The sequence below is a fragment of the Dermacentor albipictus genome, chromosome 8 (assembly GCF_038994185.2).
Source record: "Dermacentor albipictus isolate Rhodes 1998 colony chromosome 8, USDA_Dalb.pri_finalv2, whole genome shotgun sequence".
Taxonomy (NCBI): domain Eukaryota; kingdom Metazoa; phylum Arthropoda; class Arachnida; order Ixodida; family Ixodidae; genus Dermacentor; species Dermacentor albipictus.
The window spans coordinates 33,667,930-33,689,860 of NC_091828.1; the positions used below are offsets into that span (position 1 = coordinate 33,667,930).

General features: G+C 49.7%; 1 protein-coding gene across 1 annotated transcript in view; it reads left to right on the forward strand.

The window, feature by feature from the left end:
- LOC135901544 (uncharacterized) overlaps positions 1-21,931 on the forward strand; it is a 40,102-nt gene that overhangs the window by 11,045 nt on the left and 7,126 nt on the right. The window contains exon 3 of the mRNA XM_070524588.1: positions 16,847-16,954. Coding sequence (XP_070380689.1) covers positions 16,847-16,954 — 108 coding nt within the window. The remainder of the gene's footprint in view (positions 1-16,846; positions 16,955-21,931) is intronic.

Consider the following 21,931-nt stretch of genomic DNA (forward strand, 5'->3'; position numbering starts at 1 on the left):
ACCACGCGCAGCGTCTTCTCGAATCCCGGATTAAAAAATTGGAGGACGCTTAAGCTTTGCCTTCAAGAGTGGAACGCGACAGTGTACCCGTCGACCCGCCAAGGTGTGTAAGACAATGGGCTATGGCGCAGCGATCACTTACGAGGCGCCCCGCATCGGACGCGGTGAGCGGCGAGCAACGCAGCGTTCGGCGCGGCAACGATAGGTGCGCCTGAGCAAGCGGAATGAACCTAAGAACTCGGTGTCTCGGAGGGGGAAACGATGCTTGCCAGCCAAACTTCGTGATCGGCACGGGCAGAGAGATAGACAGATAGTGATCTAAAGAAAGGAGGACGCTTGATTCTGCAACCCGTGAGGAAGAAAGGCGAAGCGTCGTCAGGGGAGAGGGAGTCCGGGCCGCGACGCGCCTCGCATCGGTCCCCGCACAGCCCCAATGCGCGCGTGGCGCGCCACCTGTCGGGGCAGCGCCGTACATTGAGAGGAGGGGGTCTTCTGTGTTTGCCGCAAGATGGCTCTGCGTGTGCGGAAAGCGCAGATGAAATGTAGCGGAAACGCACTTCGCTACTCCTGTAACTGCGACTTCTGTAAGTTACATGCTCATAATTACCGATATACACCGCATTATAACTTTCTACGGCTCGTTTCTAAGGCAACACCGCATTCACTAGAGGCGCTTTTGTACCGCTTTGTAGCATCGAACTCGTGGCTGAGTGGTAACGTCTCCGTCTCACACTCCGGAGACCCTGGTTCGATTCCCAAACAGCAAGTTGTTTTTTATTCATGAAGTGCCTACCGGGATTTATCGGTCACGGCCAACGCCACCGACGCCAAAACCGACGACACCAGCTTTTCTGCGACACGAGCTCCTTAACGCTGTCGCGTTAAAAGCCGAATGAAACTGTTGCCATGTTCACCGAGGGCATGGCTCGTCTTTGTCGTCGTGCAGACCCCGATATGCCCGAGGTAGAAAAACTCAGCCACGTCATGCGCGGCGTATAGGAGCAGCTGTTTGCCAGTCTTGTGCGGGAACACTCCGACAAGCGTGGATGTATTTTATTAAAGAATCGACGGCCATAGAGAGCGTTACACCTACGCAGCCGCCAGTATGATCACCTGACCAGTGTTAGATATGGAGCTGTTTCCTGCGATTACTTCGAGTTCCTCAAACCACATCGGATTGCAGCACAGCTAATTAAGGAATGCAGAAGCAGGAAAGCGCATTCCAGAGGAGACACGTGCAAACAAGTTTGCGGCCCCCAGGTCGTGTGCCGCCGGGATTAGAAGGGGCCCTGGGACAATGGAGCTCAATCGTCCCCCTTCGCCTTTGAAGAAGGCATTTGCCACCGCTGCGGAGCCGAGTCACCGGGAGCAGGTGGGCCCTTGTACAATGGAGCATGAGCGCCCCCCCCTCCTTCTCCTCGTTAGAAGTGCATTGCCAGTCTGCGAGGCAAGACCGCAGAGAGCCGCCAGGTGTGACACCGCGACACGGGCGCCTACCATTGGCTGAAAGTGGCGTCATCGGAGCGGACTCTCCCATTGGTCAAACATGACGTGACTTCCAGTGCTCGAAGGGTTTATAACAAGCCTTCCAGAGAGACCGGAACATACTGGTGCATTCCCTGATTCCCTGATTCACCTCTCTCGAACTTCTTGCCGCGGGCCGCAGCGTCCGAGTTGCTGCCGGCCCGTAATGTCTGTACGGCTGTTACTTGACTCTCACCTCCTTGTACATAATGTAGAATAAATCACCCCCAAGTTTGGTTTTCATCCCGGAGCCCGTCCTCCAACCCCTACATCTGGTTGGCAGCGGTAGGATCGCCTCCGAATGCATCAGCTGGTGGCAGCGCTACGTATCAACCTTCGTCGAGAGAGACCCTAAGGAACCGGGAAGAGCGAAGAAGAGAGAGCCTTCGTCAAAAGAGGTCCGAAGAAACTGGGAGTAGCGAAGAAGGAGCGAGCCTTCGACCCAGGGAGTCCGGAGGAACCGGGAACAGGGGACGAATGAACCGGATGGCAGGGTGCTGCAACCGTAAGTGAGCGCGTGGTTTTTTTTCCTTATGATTCGCCAGACTTAAATGTTGTGTGCTCATTTTGATAATTCTGGGAATCGGGAGTTTGTTGCATTGTGTGTTTGCACAAATTAATGAAGGAAAACACTTTTAACCACCTGTCGGGGCAGCTGCCATGGATCTTTGAAGGTTGACGAGGTTAGACTTGTTGTTGGTGTGCGACGATTTGGGAGTTGAGGCGGAAGAACGGATGGAAACGCCAGCTATCATAAAGGCGATTAATAATAGTGGCAATGATGATAAAAGCATTGAGCTTGCTTGGGAGGTGATACAGGAACCACGGGAGCGAGAGCGTCGTGTACGTTTGCGAGAGCGTCGTGAACTTAGGAGTAAGCGTCAGCATGAAGAACGCGAGAATGAACGGAAGCAGGAGCTTCAAGAACTTACTCTTAGGTGTGAGCGTCACGGACGTGAGAATAAACGCGAACGTGAGCGTGAGCAAGAGTATGAGAGAGAGAAGGCAGCACTGATCAAAGAGATACAGCATTGTGATCAGTTATTGGCACAGAGACAACGGCTGTCTGAGAATTCTGTAGGTAGTACAGAGCGAAAGAATGAGCAAGTGTCTAGCGGATTTTCGCCAGAAGCTTACGAAAAGAGTAGTGCCTGTGAGATTGGCTGCAGATTCATAAGTGAAGGGAAAAGGCTAGCTGCTAACGATGCCTTAGTGGCAACAGAGGCCGTTAAAGGCCGCAAGGAGAGCGACGAGGTGCTGTGCCAACAGATGACTGTGGAGACAGCTAGGCCAGCTGCGAACAAATTGGCGCAGTCACCGCGTGTGTGCGTCGCTGGTAATGTTAGCGAGGTTGCTAGCGAAGAAAAGGGTACTGTTGACGCGACAGACGCGAGCACCCATGTAGAGCCAGATCTGCGTGCAGAAGTGAAGTGCGAACTGGACGATGCAGTTGAGAATAGTTCTCGGGGTGGCGAGCTCCGTAGCTCACGTGAGAACAACTGCATTGTTCAGGGATCGGTGCGGCTCTCCGCCAGTCTAGATGGCCTAGATAGGGATGATTCAGTTGTTAATCATTCGGACTGTGCGCGTGAGACAGCGATCGATACCGACGGGCTGTGTGCCGATGCACAGCGTGAGCTGGGCAATGTAGTAGAGGGCAGTTCGCAAGAGTGCGAGTTGTCTAACTCGAGTAAAGCCTGCTGCATTGTGCCAGAGTCGGTTGGGCTGTCCGCCAGTCGAGGCAAAGTGAGAGTAGATTTAAATGTAAATCACTCAGACTGTGCGGGTAAGAGACCGATCCGGGCCGACGAAATGTGTACCGGCCAGCACGAGGCACAACGAGGCGACATGAAGGCGAGTGCAAAGAGAAAGCGCCGTAAAAAGAAGCGCGGTAGAGACCGAAAGACGGTAACAAATGCAGCGCCGCCAAAGATGGCGAGAAACCCAAATGGGCAGGGCGCGAGGAGAAGAAAGGTGCGGTCGTCATTGACGATGTTGACGCACCCAAAATGTTCAAACCACCGGTCCAAGGGGGGCCACGAAGCATGTTCTGCGCGGACGCGGACAAAGGGCACGAGGCTGTTAAACTCCTCGTCGTTCCGTAGTTCTTTTCATAGCTCAGCGTGCAGTTCGAAGAAACGCAAGGTGGCAGGACGAGACCAGGTGGGGAGTAGCGACGCGGTCAGTCGAGGTCCTGTTGAAAGCTGGGCGCCACGACGCAAATTGGCAGGAGACCGTAACGTCTTGGGGGAGCTGATAGTGAATCAGCCCTTTTGTTGTCTCTCGGCAGCCAGAGTAGCTTTGAGACCACGCCCACCTCGAGTAAGGCTGAAAGTATGAGTCAGTCGTAAGCAATCGGGAACGCGAAGCCAAGAGAGCTTCCGTAGAAATGAAACGTGTTATTTTGTTTTATTTTTGAGCATCGGAAAGTTTTCGCGATTTGAGACTAGGATTTCTTTCAATATGTAAACGTATGAGCTTTGTTTATGTTTTCGTTCGAGAAGCTCGAGATTTGAAAGATGCGTTTTAAGTAAACATGTAGTCTCGCGAGATGCTCATTAATAAGTAGATAGGCTTTTTTTGTGTGTATGTGTGAGTAACCTGAGGGTCAAGGTTATTGTTGAGAGGCCTATCGTAACGCGCGTGTGTTTTATTTAACCTTCTTTCTTTTTAAGTGTTGAATTTTCTAAGGTTAAGCGCGTAGATTTTCAGTGAGTGCATGATTTGCACGGAGAAGCGTTCTTAGTTCCATTAGCGCGTGTCCTGTGTGGACGGAAGGAAGCAGACTTTATGACTGGGATGCTAGTGTGTGTGGAGGGCAGCCGTATTCTGACTTCTTTAGTGAGCGTGCGTGGAAAGAGTTAGTAGAATACGCATTATTTTAAGGGTTCTGCAGAGTGTGTAAGTCCCGGAAGTTTAATTGTTCGTTTATGTCACGTGTCCTGTAGGACTTTCAGGGAAGAAACGTGAGTAAGCGTAAATGAAAAGTTTGCCTACAACGCAGGTACGCGTTCTGTTTAGTGGCCACAAGGCTAGTGCGCTTGTGATTACGTACTTGTGAGGTTGACCAGATTGTTCAGTGGCACCAATACGTGTGATAAGTACGCCACTGCGATAGATTGGAAACATGCTGTTCGTGTGGTTAGGCCACTTAAGTTATGTTCGGCTGTTTTCATTTGTTGTTTGCATCGTCAACGACCCTTTTGTTTTGCAACAACAATAGTACTCTGGTCTTGTCGGCAATCGAGGAGAAATGGATAGCTGTTTGGAAGGGTGGTTGGAACTGCTTTGTCAAAATTGGGGAACTAAAAGATCAGGGTTGATTTTGACTCAGTAATAGCCTGGCGAGTCAGGGGTGAAGAGCATGCGCTTACGCGTGGTGCAGCGCTGTGTTGTTTGGTTTGTTTGACGTATGTTCTCCAGGGCCCAGGATCCCGAGGGTTGTCAAACGAGGCTCGACCCCAGTATCCTGCAGCTTCTTTCGGCGTTCCTCATGGCCAGCGAATTGAGTTCACCAGCCATTCAGAACAACCGGGGCGAGGACGAGCTGTTAGATATGGAGCTGTTTCCTGCGATTACTTCGAGTTCCTCAAACCACATCGGATTGCAGCACAGCTAATTGAGGAATGCAGAAGCAGGAAAGCGCATTCCAGAGGAGACACGTGCAAACAAGTTTGCGGCCCCCAGGTCGTGTGCCGCCGGGATTAGAAGGGGCCCTGGGACAATGGAGCTCAATCGTCCCCCTTCGCCTTTGAAGAAGGCATTTGCCACCGCTGCGGAGCCGAGTCACCGGGAGCAGGTGGGCCCTTGTACAATGGAGCATGAGCGCCTTCCCCCCTCCTTCTCCTCGTTAGAAGTGCATTGCCAGTCTGCGAGGCAAGACCGCAGAGAGCCGCCAGGTGTGACACCGCGACACGGGCGCCTACCATTGGCTGAAAGTGGCGTCATCGGAGCGGACTCTCCCATTGGTCAAACATGACGTGACTTCCAGTGCTCGAAGGGTTTATAAGAAGCCTTCCAGAGAGACCGGAGCATTCTGGTGCATTCCCTGATTCCCTGATTAACCTTTCTCGAACTTCTTGCCGCGGGCCGCAGCGTCCGAGTTGCTGCCGGCCCGTAATGTCTGTACGGCTGTTACTTGACTCTCACCTCCTTGTACATAATGTAGAATAAATCCTCCCAAGTTTGGTTTTCATCCCGGAGTCCGTCCCCCAACCCCTACACCAGCACTGGACCGGCAAACTCCGCAGCAGTGACGGTCACAAACGAGAGCTCCTTGCACCAGCTGATACGCGAAATTGTTTAGGAAGAGATTAACAAGCTCACTGCGAAGCCGAGTGAATGTACAGCTGCGTCGGTGGCTGAAGTTGTGCGCCAAGAAAAAAAACAAGCGTTTGCGGCTACCAAGCCAAATTCCCAGATGTGGTAGCCCAGCAACGCAGATGTTGTCCGTCGACCGCCACCTCCGATGCTAACGCCGCGGTATCACCAGCAGTCAGCACCAGCATCACCTTGGTACCATAGGAACAACCGACGCGACCACCGCTTTGCAGAACGGACATTTGGCACACAGCTGACTACAGGCCCTTGTGTTTCCACTGTGGGGAAGCGGGCCACATCTGGCGTCATTGCCTTTATCGCGTCGAAGAGTACCAAGCGTTTCCGTGCACTGCTTCTCGTCGTGCGTTTGACGGCAGCCGAGCGAACATCGACGCTAATTCGACGGGCTGGCAAGCCGATTCCCCCGGCTATACCGGTCGCGCTGCCCTTCTCCGGGACATCGTTTTCCAGATGCAAAACGCGCTTCCACCGACGTGGCCCGAAGGCGATCTCCCAGCCCACGCCGGGGAAACTGAAGGCCGTGACCTCAGGGGGGAAGCCTGCCACACGTTGAAGTGCCGAAAATCTCCCATTGCCGTCGAACGAGAAGCCGATACAGCCGGATGATTTGACGACAGACGAGATTGTTAGCGCCGATGTTACTGTATCAATTGATGGCCACGATGTTACGGCGCTAGTAGACACTGGCGCGGACTTTTCGATCGTAAGAAAAAAACTGGCGGACCGACTTCGCAAAGTGAAAATGAAATGGTCAGGGTCACACATTAGAGGTGCTGGAGGCCAGCTACTGACACGGACTGCCAAGTGCACTGCAAGGGTCAACATAGGAGATTCGTCCTTCGTCGCAAATTTTTTTATTCTCCCCGACTACTGCAAAGATATAGTCTTAGGTATGGACTTCTTAGGTGAGTATGGCGCCGTGATCAACATACCAAAATGTATACATTTTCTGGGGACGAAAGTGCAGAACTACAACGCAAGTCCTTGCGCATCATAGACGACGTGACCGTACCACCGTTATCTTGCCGTCTTGTTTCCGTCAGGTGCGACGCAGAGTACGACGGGGAAGGTATTGCCGAGCAGATAATTACGCTTTCGCTCACTCAAGGTATTGCCACGCCCAGAAGTCTCGTCGAAGTAATGCATGGGCAAACAGAACTACTGCTGACAAACTTCAGCAAGCAACGACGACCCATTGCAAAAGGCGCAGCAGTTGCTTACCTCGACGAGATTGAGGAATTCGGTGAATGCTTTGCATTACAACAAGGAGAGCAAGACGCTTCGGCACCGTAACCTATTCTTGACGTGAGCACGAGCTTATAACCAGCGGAAAGGCAGCGCCTTGCGGACCTGCTTCACCAGTTTCGCGATTGCTTCTCGACGACATCCAGAGTTGGTCAGACGCCACTGACGACGCACCGGATTATCACGGAGGAGACAGCGAGACCAATCCGGCAAAACCCGTACCGTGTAGCATCAAAAGAACGCGAAGCGATCCGAGAGCAAGTGAAGAAAATGCTAGACGACAACGTTATCCAACCACCATAAAAGCCCGTGGGCATCGCCGGTAGTGATGGTCAAAAAGAAAGACGGCAATCTACGCTTTTGTGTCGACTTCCGTAAGCTGAACTTAGTGACAAAGAAAGACGTATACCCATTACCGCGTATCGACGATTCTCTCGACAGGCTGAGGCATGCCCGCTACTCCTCGTCGATGGACCTCAAAAGTGGCTATTGATCAATCGAGGTTGACGAGAGAGACAGAGGAAAGACTACTTTCGTAACGCCTGGTGGGCTTTACGAAATCAAGGTCCTGCCTTTCGGGTTATGCTCAGCTCCAGGAACTTTTCAGCGACTTATGGATATGGTTCTGTCAGGCCTGACGTGGGAGACATGCCTAGTATACCTTGACGACGTCATAGTTTTTTCGGAAACGTTCGAGAAACACCTGAGACGGCTGCTGGCGGTTCTACAAACGATCCAGTCCGCCGGCTTAACACTGCAAGCAGGAAAGTGTCACTTTAGTTTCAACGAACTCCCGTTCTTAGGTCATGTTGTGAGTCATCAAGGCGTCTGCCCTGACCCCGACAAGATCACGGCTGTCGCAAAGTTTCCAACACCAAAGGTTAAGAAGCCAGTGAGGCGTTTCCTATGTCTCTGTTCGTATTACCGAATATTTATCGCTAATTTTTCACATGTAGGTTCACCGTTAACGCGCCTTACAAGAGAAGACGTTGCCTTCGTATGGGGCGAAGAAGAACGAGAAGCGTTTAATGATCTCCGACAGCGCCTGCAAACACCTCCTGTACTGGCTCATTTTGACGAGGACGCTCGATCCTGCCATGATTCATACGGACGCTAGCAAGGTAGGTCTAGGCGCTGAGCTCGTGCAGTGGCAATACTCAGCCAAGATAGTCATTTAGTACGGAAGCAGGACACTCTCACGTGCTGCGTCTAATTGCTCAACCACAGAAAAGGAATGCCTTGCGGTGGTATGGGCAGTTATGAAGCTTCGCCCGTATCTCCATGGCCGCTCCTTCAGTGTTGTCAGCGATCATCCCGCACTTTGCTGGCTGACGAACTTGAAGGATCCGTCCGGTTGACTAGCGCGTTGGAGTCTAAAGCTTGAAGAATTCGATATGACAGTGGTGTACAAGTCCGGACGAAACCACTCTGACGCCGATGTCTTTCAAGATCACCGATTGAGCAGAAAGTCACAGAAGATGACGAAGACATGGTTTTTATAGGTGTTCTAGACAGGCCATGATTGCTCGTCAGCAGCGGGAAGACGTAGAACTGATTCCTCTAATTGAATTTTTAGAAGGCCGGATTACAAGCGTGCCCAAAATATTTGCAAGGACCTTGCTATCATTCTGCTTCCGTAATGATGTTCTTTACAAAAAGAACTTCTCTGCAAGCGGAAGCAGCCGTCTACTTGTCGTCCCAACCTGCCTCCGTCATGAGGTCTTACAAGCCTGCTACGATGAACCGACATCTGGCCACCTCGGCTGCATGCGAACACTGGCCCGAGTCAAATAGAAATATTACTGGCCAAGGATAGCCAGCTTTGTGAAACATTATGTGCGCACGTGCCTCGACTGTCAGCGACGCAAGCCACCATATATGAAACCAGCTGGGCTACTACAACCAGTACAACTGCCCACGACCCCATTTGCCCAAATCGGGATGGACCTTCTGGGTCATCCCGATTTGGGCATCCCGTTCTGGGATGGACCATTCTCGAATTCTAATACTGGCAATAAGCGGGTAATAGTAGCCACCGATAACCTGACACACTATACAGAAACCAAGGCCCTTCCAAGTGGCACCGCAGTAGAAGCAGCGCGATTTTTTATTGAAAACGTGTTTCTGAGGCATGGTGCACCAGCGGTGATAATAACGGACAGAGAGACTGCCTTTATGGCTACACTTCTAAAGACAGTGCCTAGCATCAGCGGCACGGCTCACCGAAAGACCACAGCCTATCACCCGCAAACGAACGGCCTAACAGAACGCTTGAACAATACTATCGCCGACATGCTGAGTATGTACGTAGACGTGGAGCACAACAATTGAGATGACATTCTACCGTACATCACATTCGCTTAAAACACCGCTCACCAGGAAACAACGCGAAAGACACCATTTACCCTTCTTCATGGCCGTGAAGTGACGACGATGCTCGATGCGATGTTGCCATATGGCTGCGGGAATACAGGCACGGACCCTGAAGCTTTCGCTCAACGTGCTGAAGAAGCGAGACAACTCGCCCGCGTCAGAATCGTTCGACAACAGGACTAGGACGCTCGACGCTACAATCTACGGCGCTGCTACATGACATATCAGCCAGGCGACAAAGTGTGGATTTGGAGTGCCATCCATCGGCGAGGGCTTTCAGAAAAACTACTCATGCGGTACTTTGGTCCGTACAAAGTTTTTCGGCGCCTCAGCAACCTGAACTATGAGGTCATCCCTGACAGTCCAGCTTCCTCCAGGGCGAGGCGGCGTCCACCAGAAGTCGTGTACATTGTGCGCATGAAGCCCTATTGTTTGGAATGAAGTGCCCACACCTCGCCTGACACATCTTCCTGCCACTAGGTGAACATCGGGACGATGCTGTCTCTGGAGGAAGGCAGATGCCACATCCAGTACGCGGCACGTAGAGGAAGAGGAAGATCTCACGCATTGCGGAAGAGAATGAATGAATGAATGAATGAATGAATGAATAAAACCACGTTTATTTCACATAAAAATGCGCCGAAGACGCTGCGGTGGAAAGGGGAGGGGTATTATTGCAAAAGGGGAAGGGTAAGGCTGCCTCCGTTTTTTTAACGAACGTCCTGGAGGCAGCTAAGTGGTGGCAGCATGACGCTTGTGGCTGTCGCGGAGCCGATCGCCGACGGGTTGTGCCGCCGGGTCCTGGAGGAACAGCCGCAGTGCTCGCCAGAGCTCGATGGCATGGTCCGGAAACGTGGTATCCGGGCAAGCCCAAGTCCGGAGAGAAGAAGGCCAGGGTCCCGCTGTATGGTGGCCAGGGCACGAAGCCTTGGTGGGATGTGGAGGGTGCACTCCCAAGAAAGGTGGTTTAGATCAGCACGGTATGTGCACATGGAACAGAACCCACTTACGGGTGGTGGTGTGCCACCCCTGTGGAAACGGTTCAGCAAGTGAGGAGTAAGGAGGGTGCCTGTATGAATTCTCCAAAGCAAGACTGACTCTCGCCGTGTGAATACCTTCGCTGGAAGCGGCGGTATAGAGAGTGGATTGCCACTGCTGTGAGGTAGGCGGCACGTCGTTGTTTTGTCGCATGCTTGTCTGCCATCGGGTCTGCTACCTCACGTGTGGTAGCTAGAAGAGAATAAGGAGTATCGGAGGCTCTGGCTAGCGCCGTAGAGAGATGAGCGCGCGCCAGTCTGTGAGCCTTCGCTTTCCTGGGGATACCGCAGAGCGCAGGGACCCAGTGGATGGTAACATGGTGACCGCATTCGAGGAGCAGGCGTGCCTGGTGCCGGATCTTCTCCAGTACGGGATCTGCGTAAATAACATTAGGACATGTCCGATGGGCAGCCTGGGAGTCTGTGTACACATGATGGTGAACAGGGTCAATGTGAGACGAAGTTGCGGGGGCCCACTCCAAATAATCTAGGATGGCCATTAGCTCAGCGCGAGTGCTGGACATTGCTTCTGCTGATATATGATGGCGGTGGTTCTGATTTTCATTTGTCTGGTCGTACCATGCTGTGGCATAACAGGTGTTACTGGCGTCGTCTGCAGGCAGTGCAGCGTCCGTGTATACGATGGCTTCAGTCAAGGGGAAGTCCCTGCGCGATCGTTTTTCAGTTGGCCTGCAATTAAAGTGTCCTGCCCCTTTTTTATCAGTTTCTGCTGCTTGTGAATCGGGACAATATATATATATATATATATATATATATATATATATATATATATATATATATATATATATATATATATATATATATATATATATATATATATATATATATGTATATATATATATATATATATATATTAGATTTTAAAATCACTAAAATATCGTCCACAGACCTAAAAACGTTTAGTACCTTGGCATCGTTAAAGGCCAAAGCCAAATCAAGGTCAATATGAGAGACAACAATAGCAGAGACAACGAACCGGTGCAAATACTTTTAAATTGAATATAATAATAATAATAATAATAATAATAATAATAATAATAATAATAATAATAATAATAATAATAATAATAATAATAATTTTCATCCTGGTTACGCCCACTTCAGGGCAAAGGCCTCTCCCATAATTCTCCAACTAACCCGGTCATGTACTGATTCTGGCCATGTTGTCTCTGCAAACTTCTTAATCTCATCCACCCACCTAACTTTCTGCCGCCCTCTGCTACGCTTCCCTTCCCTTGAAATCCATTCCGTAACTCTTAATGACCATCGGTTATCTTCCCTCCTCATTACGTGTCCTGCCCGTGCCCATTTCTTTTTTTTGATTTCAACTAAGATATCATTAACTCGCGTTTGCTCCCTCGCCCAATCTGCCCTTTTCTTATCCCTTAACGTTACACCTATCATTCTTCTTTCCATAACTTGTTGCGTCATCCTCAATTTAAGTAGAACCCTTTTCGTAAGCCTCCAGGTTTCTGCCCCGTACATGAGTACTGGTAAGACACAGCTGTTATAAAGTTTTCTCTTGAGGGATAATGGCAATCTGGCGATCTGAGAATGCCTGCCAAACGCACCCCATCCCATTCTTATTCTTCTGATTATTTCAGTTTCATGATCCGGATCCGCAGTCACTACCTGTCCTAAGTAGAAGTATTTCCTAACCACTTCCAGTGCTTCACTACCTATCGTAAACTGCTGTTCTCCATTAACTCTTATCCCCAATTCTTCCCAATCCAAATCTCTGAATACCTCCTGTAAACATGCTGTGAATAGCATTGGAGAGATCGTATCTCCCTGCCTGACGCCTTTCTTTATTGGGATTTTGTTGCTTTCTTTATGGAGGACTACAGCGGCTGTGGAGCCGCTATAGATATCTTTCAATATACGGCTCGTCTACACCATGATTCCGAAATGCCTCCATGACTGCTGAGGTTTCGACTGAATCAAACGCTTTCTCGTAATCAATGAAAGCTACATATAAAGGTTGGTTATATTCCGCACATTTTTCTATGACCTGATTTATAGTATGAATATGGCCTATTATTGAGTAGCCTTTACGGAATCCTGCCTGGTCCTTTGGTTGACGGAAGTCTAAGGTGTTCCTGATTCTATTTACAATTACCTTAGTAAATACTTTGTAGGCAACGGACAGTAAGCTGATCGGTCTATAATTTTTCAAGTCTTCGGCGTCCCCTTTCTTATGGATTAGGATTATGTTAGCGTTTTTCCATGATTCCGGTACGCTCGAGGTCATGAGGCATTGCGTATACAGGGTGGCCAGTTTCTCTAGAACAATCTGCCCACCGTCCTTCAGCAAATCTGCTGCTACCTGATCCTCCCCAGCTGCCTTCCTTCTTTGCATATCTTCCAAGGCTTTCCTTACTTCTTCCGGCGTTACCTGTGGGATTTCGAATTCCTCTATACTATTCTCTCTTCCATTATCGTCGTCGGTGCCACTGGCACTGTATAAATCTCTATAGAACTCCTCCATATTAGTAATGATATTGTAACGTGAAGCTGAAGCCGAATACTATTTACAATTTATTTACAGGTAAACTCATGGAGGCCAAAATGGCGACGCTATATCAAAACCGGCACACACGTCGTCTTCCTTCTCCTCAGTGCAGCCACACTGTGGCGGCTGTTCCATAGCATCACCCCCGGCTGTAGAAGCACCGTCCCGGTGCTTAATCTAGACATCCGCGGTGAAAGGTGTGTGGTAGGGTTTAAGTCTTGCCATGTGAACGATGTCACTTGCAGCTGATGATGACGCTGAGAGATCGGTGGGAATGATTTCATACTTGACATCGGTCACTTGTCGTACCACACGGTAAGGGCCAGTGTAGCGCGACAGCAGCTTTTTGGAAAGGCCCACACGGCGAACGGGTGACCAGAGGAGCACCATAGAACCCGGAGAAAAGTGCACGTCACGATGGTGGCAATCATAGAGGCATCTCTGATGCTCCTTTGAGGCCTCGACAAGGGAGCGCGCGTGGTCGGCGTGTGCGATCGCGTCGCGGGCGTATTCAGTGGCGGAACGTGTGGCCGAGGGCAACACGGGTTCTCAGCCATATAGGAGATAGAACGGTGAATAGCCGGTGGTGTCATGACGCGATGAATTATACGCGAACTTCATATATGGTAAGTGAAGATCTCAGTCGTGGTGGTCGGTCGCAACGTACTTGGAAAGCATGTCGGTGATGGTCCGGTTGAGGCGCTCCGTTAGGCCGTTGGTCTGTGGGTGGTAGGACGTGCTGAACTTGTGCTTTGTCGAGCAGGAGCGGAGGATGTCCTCGGCGACTGCGGACAGAAAGCTGCGGCCATGGTCAGTGAGTAATTGGCGCGGAGCACCGTGCACTAAAATGATGTAATATAGCAGAAAGTCAGCAACGTCAGTAGCGCAACTTGTCGGGAGGGCTCTGGTGACTGCGTACCGCGTAGCATAATCGGTAGCGATCGATTGGACCAAATGGTCCAAGAAGGTTTAGACCAACACGGAAAAAGGGTTTGGGTGGGATGTCGATAGGCTGCAGACATCCAGCTGGAGCTGTGGAGGGCTTCTTCCGGCGCTGACAGGGCTCACAAGCGGCAACGTAGCGCCGCACGGAGCGGGCGAGACCCGGCCAAAAGAATCGACGGTGTACACGGTCGTATGTGCGCGTATTTGAAGTAGTAGCTTAGCGCAAATAAAACCACGGACTCAAGGAAGACAGACAAGGACAAGCGCTAGAAGTGCGCGAGACGCCCAAGTGTCCAGCCAAGGGAGCATCGTGAAGTTGCTGGAGGACAGTCGAACGCAGGTGCGATGGAATGACGAGCAGAAGGTCAAGGCCATGTGGATCGAGATTGCGGCGGTATAATGTCCCCTCCTTAAGGAGAAACATCCGGAGAGAGGCGTAGCGAGGCGATGACTCCAGATGGTCGATGAGGGCTCGTAATGAGGGATCGCGCCGTTGCTCGTTGCCGATTTGAAGCAACTGGGACACAGAGAAAACGCAAGCGATGGCGTCCGCATCAGCCGGTTACAGGTAAACTCACGGAGGTTGAAATGGCGACGCTATATCAAAACTGGCACACACGTCGTCTTCGTCGTCCTCAGTGCAGCCACACTGTGGCGGCTGTTCCGTAACAATATTGCTGGCTTTGTCTCTTAACGCATACATCTGATTCTTGCCAATTCCTAGTTTCTTCTTCACTGCTTTTAAGCTTCCTCCGTTCCTGAGGGCATGTTCAATTCTATCCATAATATGGATAGAATTGAACATGTCAGCTGTCTTACGCTTGTTGATTAACTTCGAAAGTTCTGCCAGTTCTATTCTAGCTGTAGGGTTAGAGGCTTTCATACATTGGCGTTTCTTGATCAGATCTTTCGTCTCCTGCGATAGCTTACTGGTATACTGTCTAACGGAGTTACCACCGACTTTTATTGCCCACTTCTTAATGATTCCCACAAGATTGTCGTTCATTGCTTCAACACTAAGGTCTTCTGCCTGAGTTAAAGCTGAATACCTGGTCTGTAGCTTGATCTGGAATTCCTCTATTTTCCCTCTTACCGCTAACTCATTCATCGGTTTCTTATGTACCAGTTTCTTCCATTCTCTCCTCAGGTCTAGGCTAATTTGAGTTCTTACCCTCCTATGGTCACTGCAGCGCATCTTGCTGAATATAAAGCTGAATATAAAGATGCTCATAAATAGCGAAAGTAGAACAAAGATAAAATTCCAGCATTGCCATAAGGTTACCGATAGATATGCCTGCACCCATCTCCAAAGCGAAAATGCCCCTTTGTTTGATGCAGATCCTATCAATCGCAAATAGTTCTCCATGTGGGACTGAATGAAACAAATGTTCGAAGTCACTTAAAAGGCAGAGCCACCACTTTTCCATGTCCTCGATATATTCTATGTCCTCAATACGCTGTTTGGTTCCTCTTGATGCGTGCCTACTCTGGACTTGTATACATGAGCTAAAGACTTCTTTATTGACTTGATGAATCTATGGAGGTATCGATAGAAATTATGGAGCTCTAACGGACACGCTTTATTACTATAAATCATTACGCAATGCGTACGCTGGTGTTTATTTACATCCCATGCGACGCGTAACCTCGTGTAGTGTTTATGACTCATGCCCTTCACAAGTAGGAACGACTGTGTCGTGCAATGTCTTCGCTTGTGCACTGTATTGGTCACCAGCTATGGGCCAATGCACGCAGAAGTTAATGCGAACTCACACTGTGAAACTTCGATGCAGCGATGCGACGAGGACGAAGCATATGTTTCAAGTTTGTCGCGAACGCAATTGTGAGGAGAGGCGTATCTAGAATGAAGCATGACACGAAAGAGAATTGCGTGCTTGGCTCTCATTGGCCCTTTCAAATCCAGCGTATGTGGCCTAGTGGAAAGTGACGTGCACGTGGCCCGTGCTGTCGCACTTGCTACTCGATGTTTTCGGCAACACAATGGCGGCCGGGGTCAGCAAAGGCAAGGACCGTTCGTGGTGTAACCTGTTTAAAAGAAAGTTAGCCGGACGTGTCGGCAGTCGCACTTAATAATCTTCACTGAAAGTGATATTCTATACTTGTGTTAACACTTAGTGTGTCCTTGTCCTTGTTTACTGCGAGGAATATCATATCTATGTGATGCATATTATGCACGCGTGCGACGATATATTACCTTTGTAATATTTCATGGACTGCGTGGTCTAACTCACGTTCACAGTCTGATGGTCCCAACTAGTAGAGGAGCCAACTTCTAAAAAAAAAAAAAGGGAAACGCACAGGACAGTGCCTTAAGTGCTCACGTCTCTACTTACTGGGACTATCACGCAGTCATGTTGCACCAACTGGCCTAAAAATCCAGGCTACTTAACTCATGTTGAATCGCAGAAAGAGCAGTATGTACCATTGTGCTGCAGTTTTTTTTGTTTTTATATTGTGTATTTAAGCCTCGTTACGAAATCTGATTTTTACTGACATATAAAAGCAACAGTAATAAGTAAAATAGTGTTAGACAATAATAAAAAATATTGCTAGGTCAAAAAATCTAGAGCAGACCTTGCTAAACATAGTAAATGGCGTTCGCATACAGTCACCCGAACATACCGATAATGTTATTGACAGCATGCTTTTTTTATGTTTTTAGGTTTGAATATTTTTTATGCCTGCTGTTGTCGTGCTTGGACGAACGAGCTATGCATCGTCTGCGGATAGCCGGCAACGCAATAATTGTGCCCATTTACAATTTTATCTAAACTAGTTGCTCACTGATTCCTGCTATAACCGACCCATGTTTGTACGCTTGGCGCAGATCTCGTGGCCCGGACCCCGAGTGGACAACGCTTCCTTAACCGCCTTCCGCTTTCTCGTTCAACCATCGGAGAGCGAAGACTCGGGACACGCCAAGTTGATCGCGCAGGTACGACGGGAGCTGTTCCAGCAGCTATTGCACCTTGGACGTTGATGAAAACTGCGCCGAAGAAATGGGCGCGCATTTGTGGTATCGCGCGTTAACCATCCTTTAATGTAAACAATTATTCTCGCATTTGCCAACATTGCTAAGTTGAGCTCGAAAGAAATCGTGCTGGAATTCGTTGCGTGTAGTAAACGCGTAAGAAAACCTAGCTGAACGGCACTGCAACAAGCGCAACAGTTGGGCGAAACAAATAGGAGCGCTCAGTGTTCGTACTTATACATTACCACTGTTATGTATTACCCGTATGCGCACAACATTCAATGAGCCTATTGACATGTATCATAAAAATATACTTTATCTAGATGTAAAAATTATTTTCAAACAAAAAAGATGTAAAAACTCATAGTTTAGCCCTGAGGGTGAAGCACCGATTGCGAAAGCGAGTTAGTTGACAGCTGTACGAAGTAAGGATAGTAATTTTATCGGCCGTATATACTTATGAACATGCGTTTACTAAGTTAACAAACATGGTGCCACGCGCGCACAAGCAAACGTGAACACAACTTACTCGATGACTGCGCACACTCGCTGTAAAAGCGCTGGGGGGAGAAAGCGTGGCAGCAACAGCGAGCGATTTCACCTTTGTGCTGCCTATCGCTTCATTGCGAACTGTATAGCGGCGAGAACACAGCGCACATAAGGTATTAGCCCTCGGTGAACCTAGGCTCTGTACTCGTCGCAGATCGCTTTCAAGATGGGGCCCGGGCGGCGCGCCATCCGCTGCGGCCACCGGAGTAAAACGCCCCCCCCCCCCCCCCCCCCTCCTCCTTTCCCTGCTGCCGGTGCCTTGCGTGCGACGGAACACGGCGCGCTTCCTCCTAGCTTTCCTCTCGTGCGCGCGCGAGACTGAGCCAGCATCGCCTTGCTCAGCCCCACTTCACTCGCACATGCAGCATACGGCGTATAAATCGTCACTTACAGCGCATACATAGACGGAGGACAAAAAAGGACGACGTAGACAAACGCTGACTTCCAGCTGATTTTTATTTTCAGAAACAAACGTATATACCCTGAAACGCCAGGACAAAAGCGCCCTCTACAAGCAGCAACCCGACATGAGAATGCATTCAGAATTTATTACCTAAGATGAACGAGAGCGCATGTGCGATCTCAGGAAAACCAGTTCTTTGTCTGTTAGTGCGATTGATGGCTTACTAACCGAGTCGCCGTCGGCAATCGCTGCTGCTTCAATGATAATTCTGGTACTTTCATTGGAATGCCTAGCTACGATAGTCGTCTCCTCAAAAATTGGGACGCAGCCGCATTGTGCGCAGTGAACACCTAGGAAGCCTTCCCGCCCTTTGGGCACTTTATTGCTGTGTTCTTGTAACCTAACGTTGAGACATCTACCAGGCTGCCCTATATAAGACCTACCATATTTCAGGGGAATCTTATACACTACACCTTTCGAACAACCTGTAAACTTCTTCCTCTGATTAATGCTGCAAATACTACGTTTCTTAGCAGCAGGATTGGTTTTGACACAAAGCTGGGCCAGTTTTCTTGGAGCAGAGAAAACAACGTCGATACCTGCTCTTTGTCCTATTTTCTTAAGTTTGTGGGATATTCCATGGACATACGGGATAACAGCTGTTTTTTTACTTCGTTCATGTACCTGAGAGTCAAAGCTGTGAGGATCGGTGCTAAACTTATTACGCAGGCTTTCCGAAACTGAGACCAGAGGGTTGCTCGGGTACCCTGTAGCCCTCAACCGAGCTATCTGCGCACTGAGACTGGGTTCTATCAAATGATAACATGATAATATAATAAGTGATAGTATAATAAGTTTAGCACCGATCCTCACAGCTTTGAGTCTCAGGTACATGAACGAAGTAAAAAAACAGCTGTTATCCCGTATGTCCATGGAATATCCCAGAAACTTAAGAAAAATAGGACAAAGAGCAGGTATCGACGTTCTTTTCTCTGCTCCAAGAAAACTGGCCCAGCTTTGTGTCAGAACCAATCCTGCTGCTAAGAAACGTAGTATTTGCAGCATTAATCATAGGAAGATGTTTACAGGTTGTTCGAAAGGTGTAGTGTATAAGATTCCCCTGAGATATGGTAGGTCTTGTATAGGACAGACTGGTATATGTCTCAACGTTAGGTTACAAGAACACAGCAATAAAGGGCGGGAAGGCTTCCTAGGTGTTCACTGCGCACAATGCGGCTGCGTCCCAATTTTTGAGGAGACGACTATCGTAGCTAGGCATTCCAATGAAAGTACCAGAATTATCATTGAAGCTGCAGCGATTGCCGACGGCGACTCGGTTAGTAAGCCATCAATCGCACTAACAGACAAAGAACTGGTTTTCCTGAGATCGCACATGCGCTCTCGTTCATCTTAGGTAATAAATTCTGAATGCATTCTCATGTCGGGTTGCTGCTTGTAGAGGGCGCTTTTGTCTTGGTGTTTCAGGGTATATACGTGTGTTCCTGAAAATAAAAATCAGTTGGAAGTCAGCGCTTGTCTTCGTCGTCCTTTTTTGTCCTCCGTCTATGTATGCGCTGGAAGTGACGATTTATACCATGGAATACCAACTAGCCCGTACTGAAACCTTGCTTCAGCATACGGCGCGCGGCTGTGATGTTACCGTCCTTTGATGTTGTACGGAACATCACGGCAACGGCGATGCCGATGACAGAATTGCGCCTGGAATGTCCTTATATTTCCTATCGCAAAAAAATGACGAGATGAGCACCCCATAGCCGTATGCCGCACGCAAACCTTGCCTAAGTAGACAAAAAAATTCGGAGAACGCTCAGGCTTACCCTTTAAGAGTGGAATGCTATAGCATTAAAAGATCTCTGACTGCTTCTCACGCTTCCCGGCAACTCCAGTTTATGTAACCGCAATATTTACCGGTAAAGGCTGGCGGCGAACGTTTTGCACGAAGGCGAGCGGGCGAGCTTTCTGCTGGAAACGCCACCTCTTGTGTGTGCCGCGGATGCGCGGAGGCGAACGCCATCTGGATGGTGTTGTTGCAAGGAACCGAGTGCGGCGCGCAACTATATATGGTAGAAACGCTAGAAAACAGGTTTATGCTTGAGTTTTCGCGTAACAGAACATGGTTTTCTGGTATATTCGAATTGCAGTCTCACACTATCATTCCAGTAGGTTGTGATTATGTTATACTTTATAAATTTTCCGGCATATTGAACTTTGAGGAATTCAATTAGTTCACTAATGGTTCTGCGCCACGCGGAGGGCCTGCGTGGCAGTGGTTCAGAATGATTTTTCGTTAAACGATGTCCGACGCAACACGCTGGCACCAGATTTTATCGACACGGGGCCATCAACGCTATCGCGTTAATACAAAGGATACTGCTGTTCAGGTTGAGGGAAATATATGGAAAGGAACAATAGAGAGATATAAACCCCAGATACTTTTACGCAGTTGGATTCTCTTCGGTGCGGGTATGGCGTAGATACTCTAAAACATTAATCCCATGGAAAGGTATTATGCGAAGCATATTACTAGAGCTCAACCCAGCTCCTCAGGCGCGGCGGTGTCGCCTTCAATACCACGTGACACCGTGACTTCACGACAGAGGAGAAACGGGGCTCCAACTCGCGCCGTCGCTCGCGGCGTCACCTTCAAGGCTGACCACGTGACACCATGACGTCACGACAGAGGAGAAACGGGGCCCCAACTCGCGCCGTCGCTCGCGGCGTCGCGGCGGTATATAAGCAGCTGCGCTTGCCTCTGCTAGACGCTCACGAGGTGAGACGTCTCCTGGAGACAGAGCTGCTCGTTGGAATAAGAAGCGAAGGTTGCGGCGTGCTACAGAGACTGTTTCTAGGTGGCTTTGCTACGGCGCAGCGACTACGCGCCCCGCATCGGACGCGGTGAGCGTCGAGCAACGCAGCGTTCGGCGCGACAACGAAATGTGCGCCTGAGCAAGCGCCGCACGCCTGAGCCGACGCCGACGACACCGGCTTTTCTGCGACACGAGCTCCTTAACGCTATCGCGTTAAAATAAAGGCTAGTATGCTTCGCATCCTGGGCTTAACCTTAGCTAAGCCACAGCCAGTTTTTAACGCGATAGCGTTAAGGAGCTCGTGTCGCAGAAAAGCCGGTGTCGTCGGCGTCGGTGTCGGTGTCGGCGTCGGCGTCCGCGGCGTTGGCCGTGAGCGATAAATCCCAGCAGGCACCTCATGAATAAAAAACAACTTGCAAGATGGGCTGGGTGGGAATCGAACCAGGGTCTCCGGAGTGTGAGACGGAGACGTTACCGCTGATCCACGAGTTCGATGGTTCAAAACGGTACAAATGCGCCTCTAGTGAACGCGTTGTTGCCTTAGAAACGAGCTGTTTCTAAGGCTCAGGCGTGCGTCGCTTGCTCAGGCGCACATTTCGTTGTCGCGCCGAACGCTGCGTTGCTCGACGCTCACCGCGTCCTATGCGGGGCGCGTAGTCGCTGCGCCGTAGCCCATGGTCTTACACCCCTTGGCGGGTCGACGGGAACGCTGTCGCGTTCCACTCTTGAAGGCGAAGCTTAAGCGTCCTCCAATTTTATTCTTCAGCTTGTTGCAATACTGTTACGCATGGGTCCTCTTTGTCGCTGCCAATTCTTGATAAGGTCAAGAAGACATTTCGTAACTTCTACTACGGAGGAAGCGTTCTTGGGGCATTCACCTTGGACTGAAAAACTACGAGCCATGTAATGATGGCAGGGCGTCCTGAACGCATTTGGGAGTACGAGATTGGATTTGCGGTTATCACTTTCTCATCAATGAGATCAGTAGGTAGCTAACCATTTGCTTCGGCCCCTAGCTCGCCCACCTGCGCTGCTATACCGTCAAAAGCCAACGTGACCAAATGTAGCACGCGTTGCCCTTGATTGTATCTTTCCTTGAAGTCAGTCATTAGCGTTCGGTCCAAAAAGACCTCCCAAGTTATTATTATTATTATTATTATT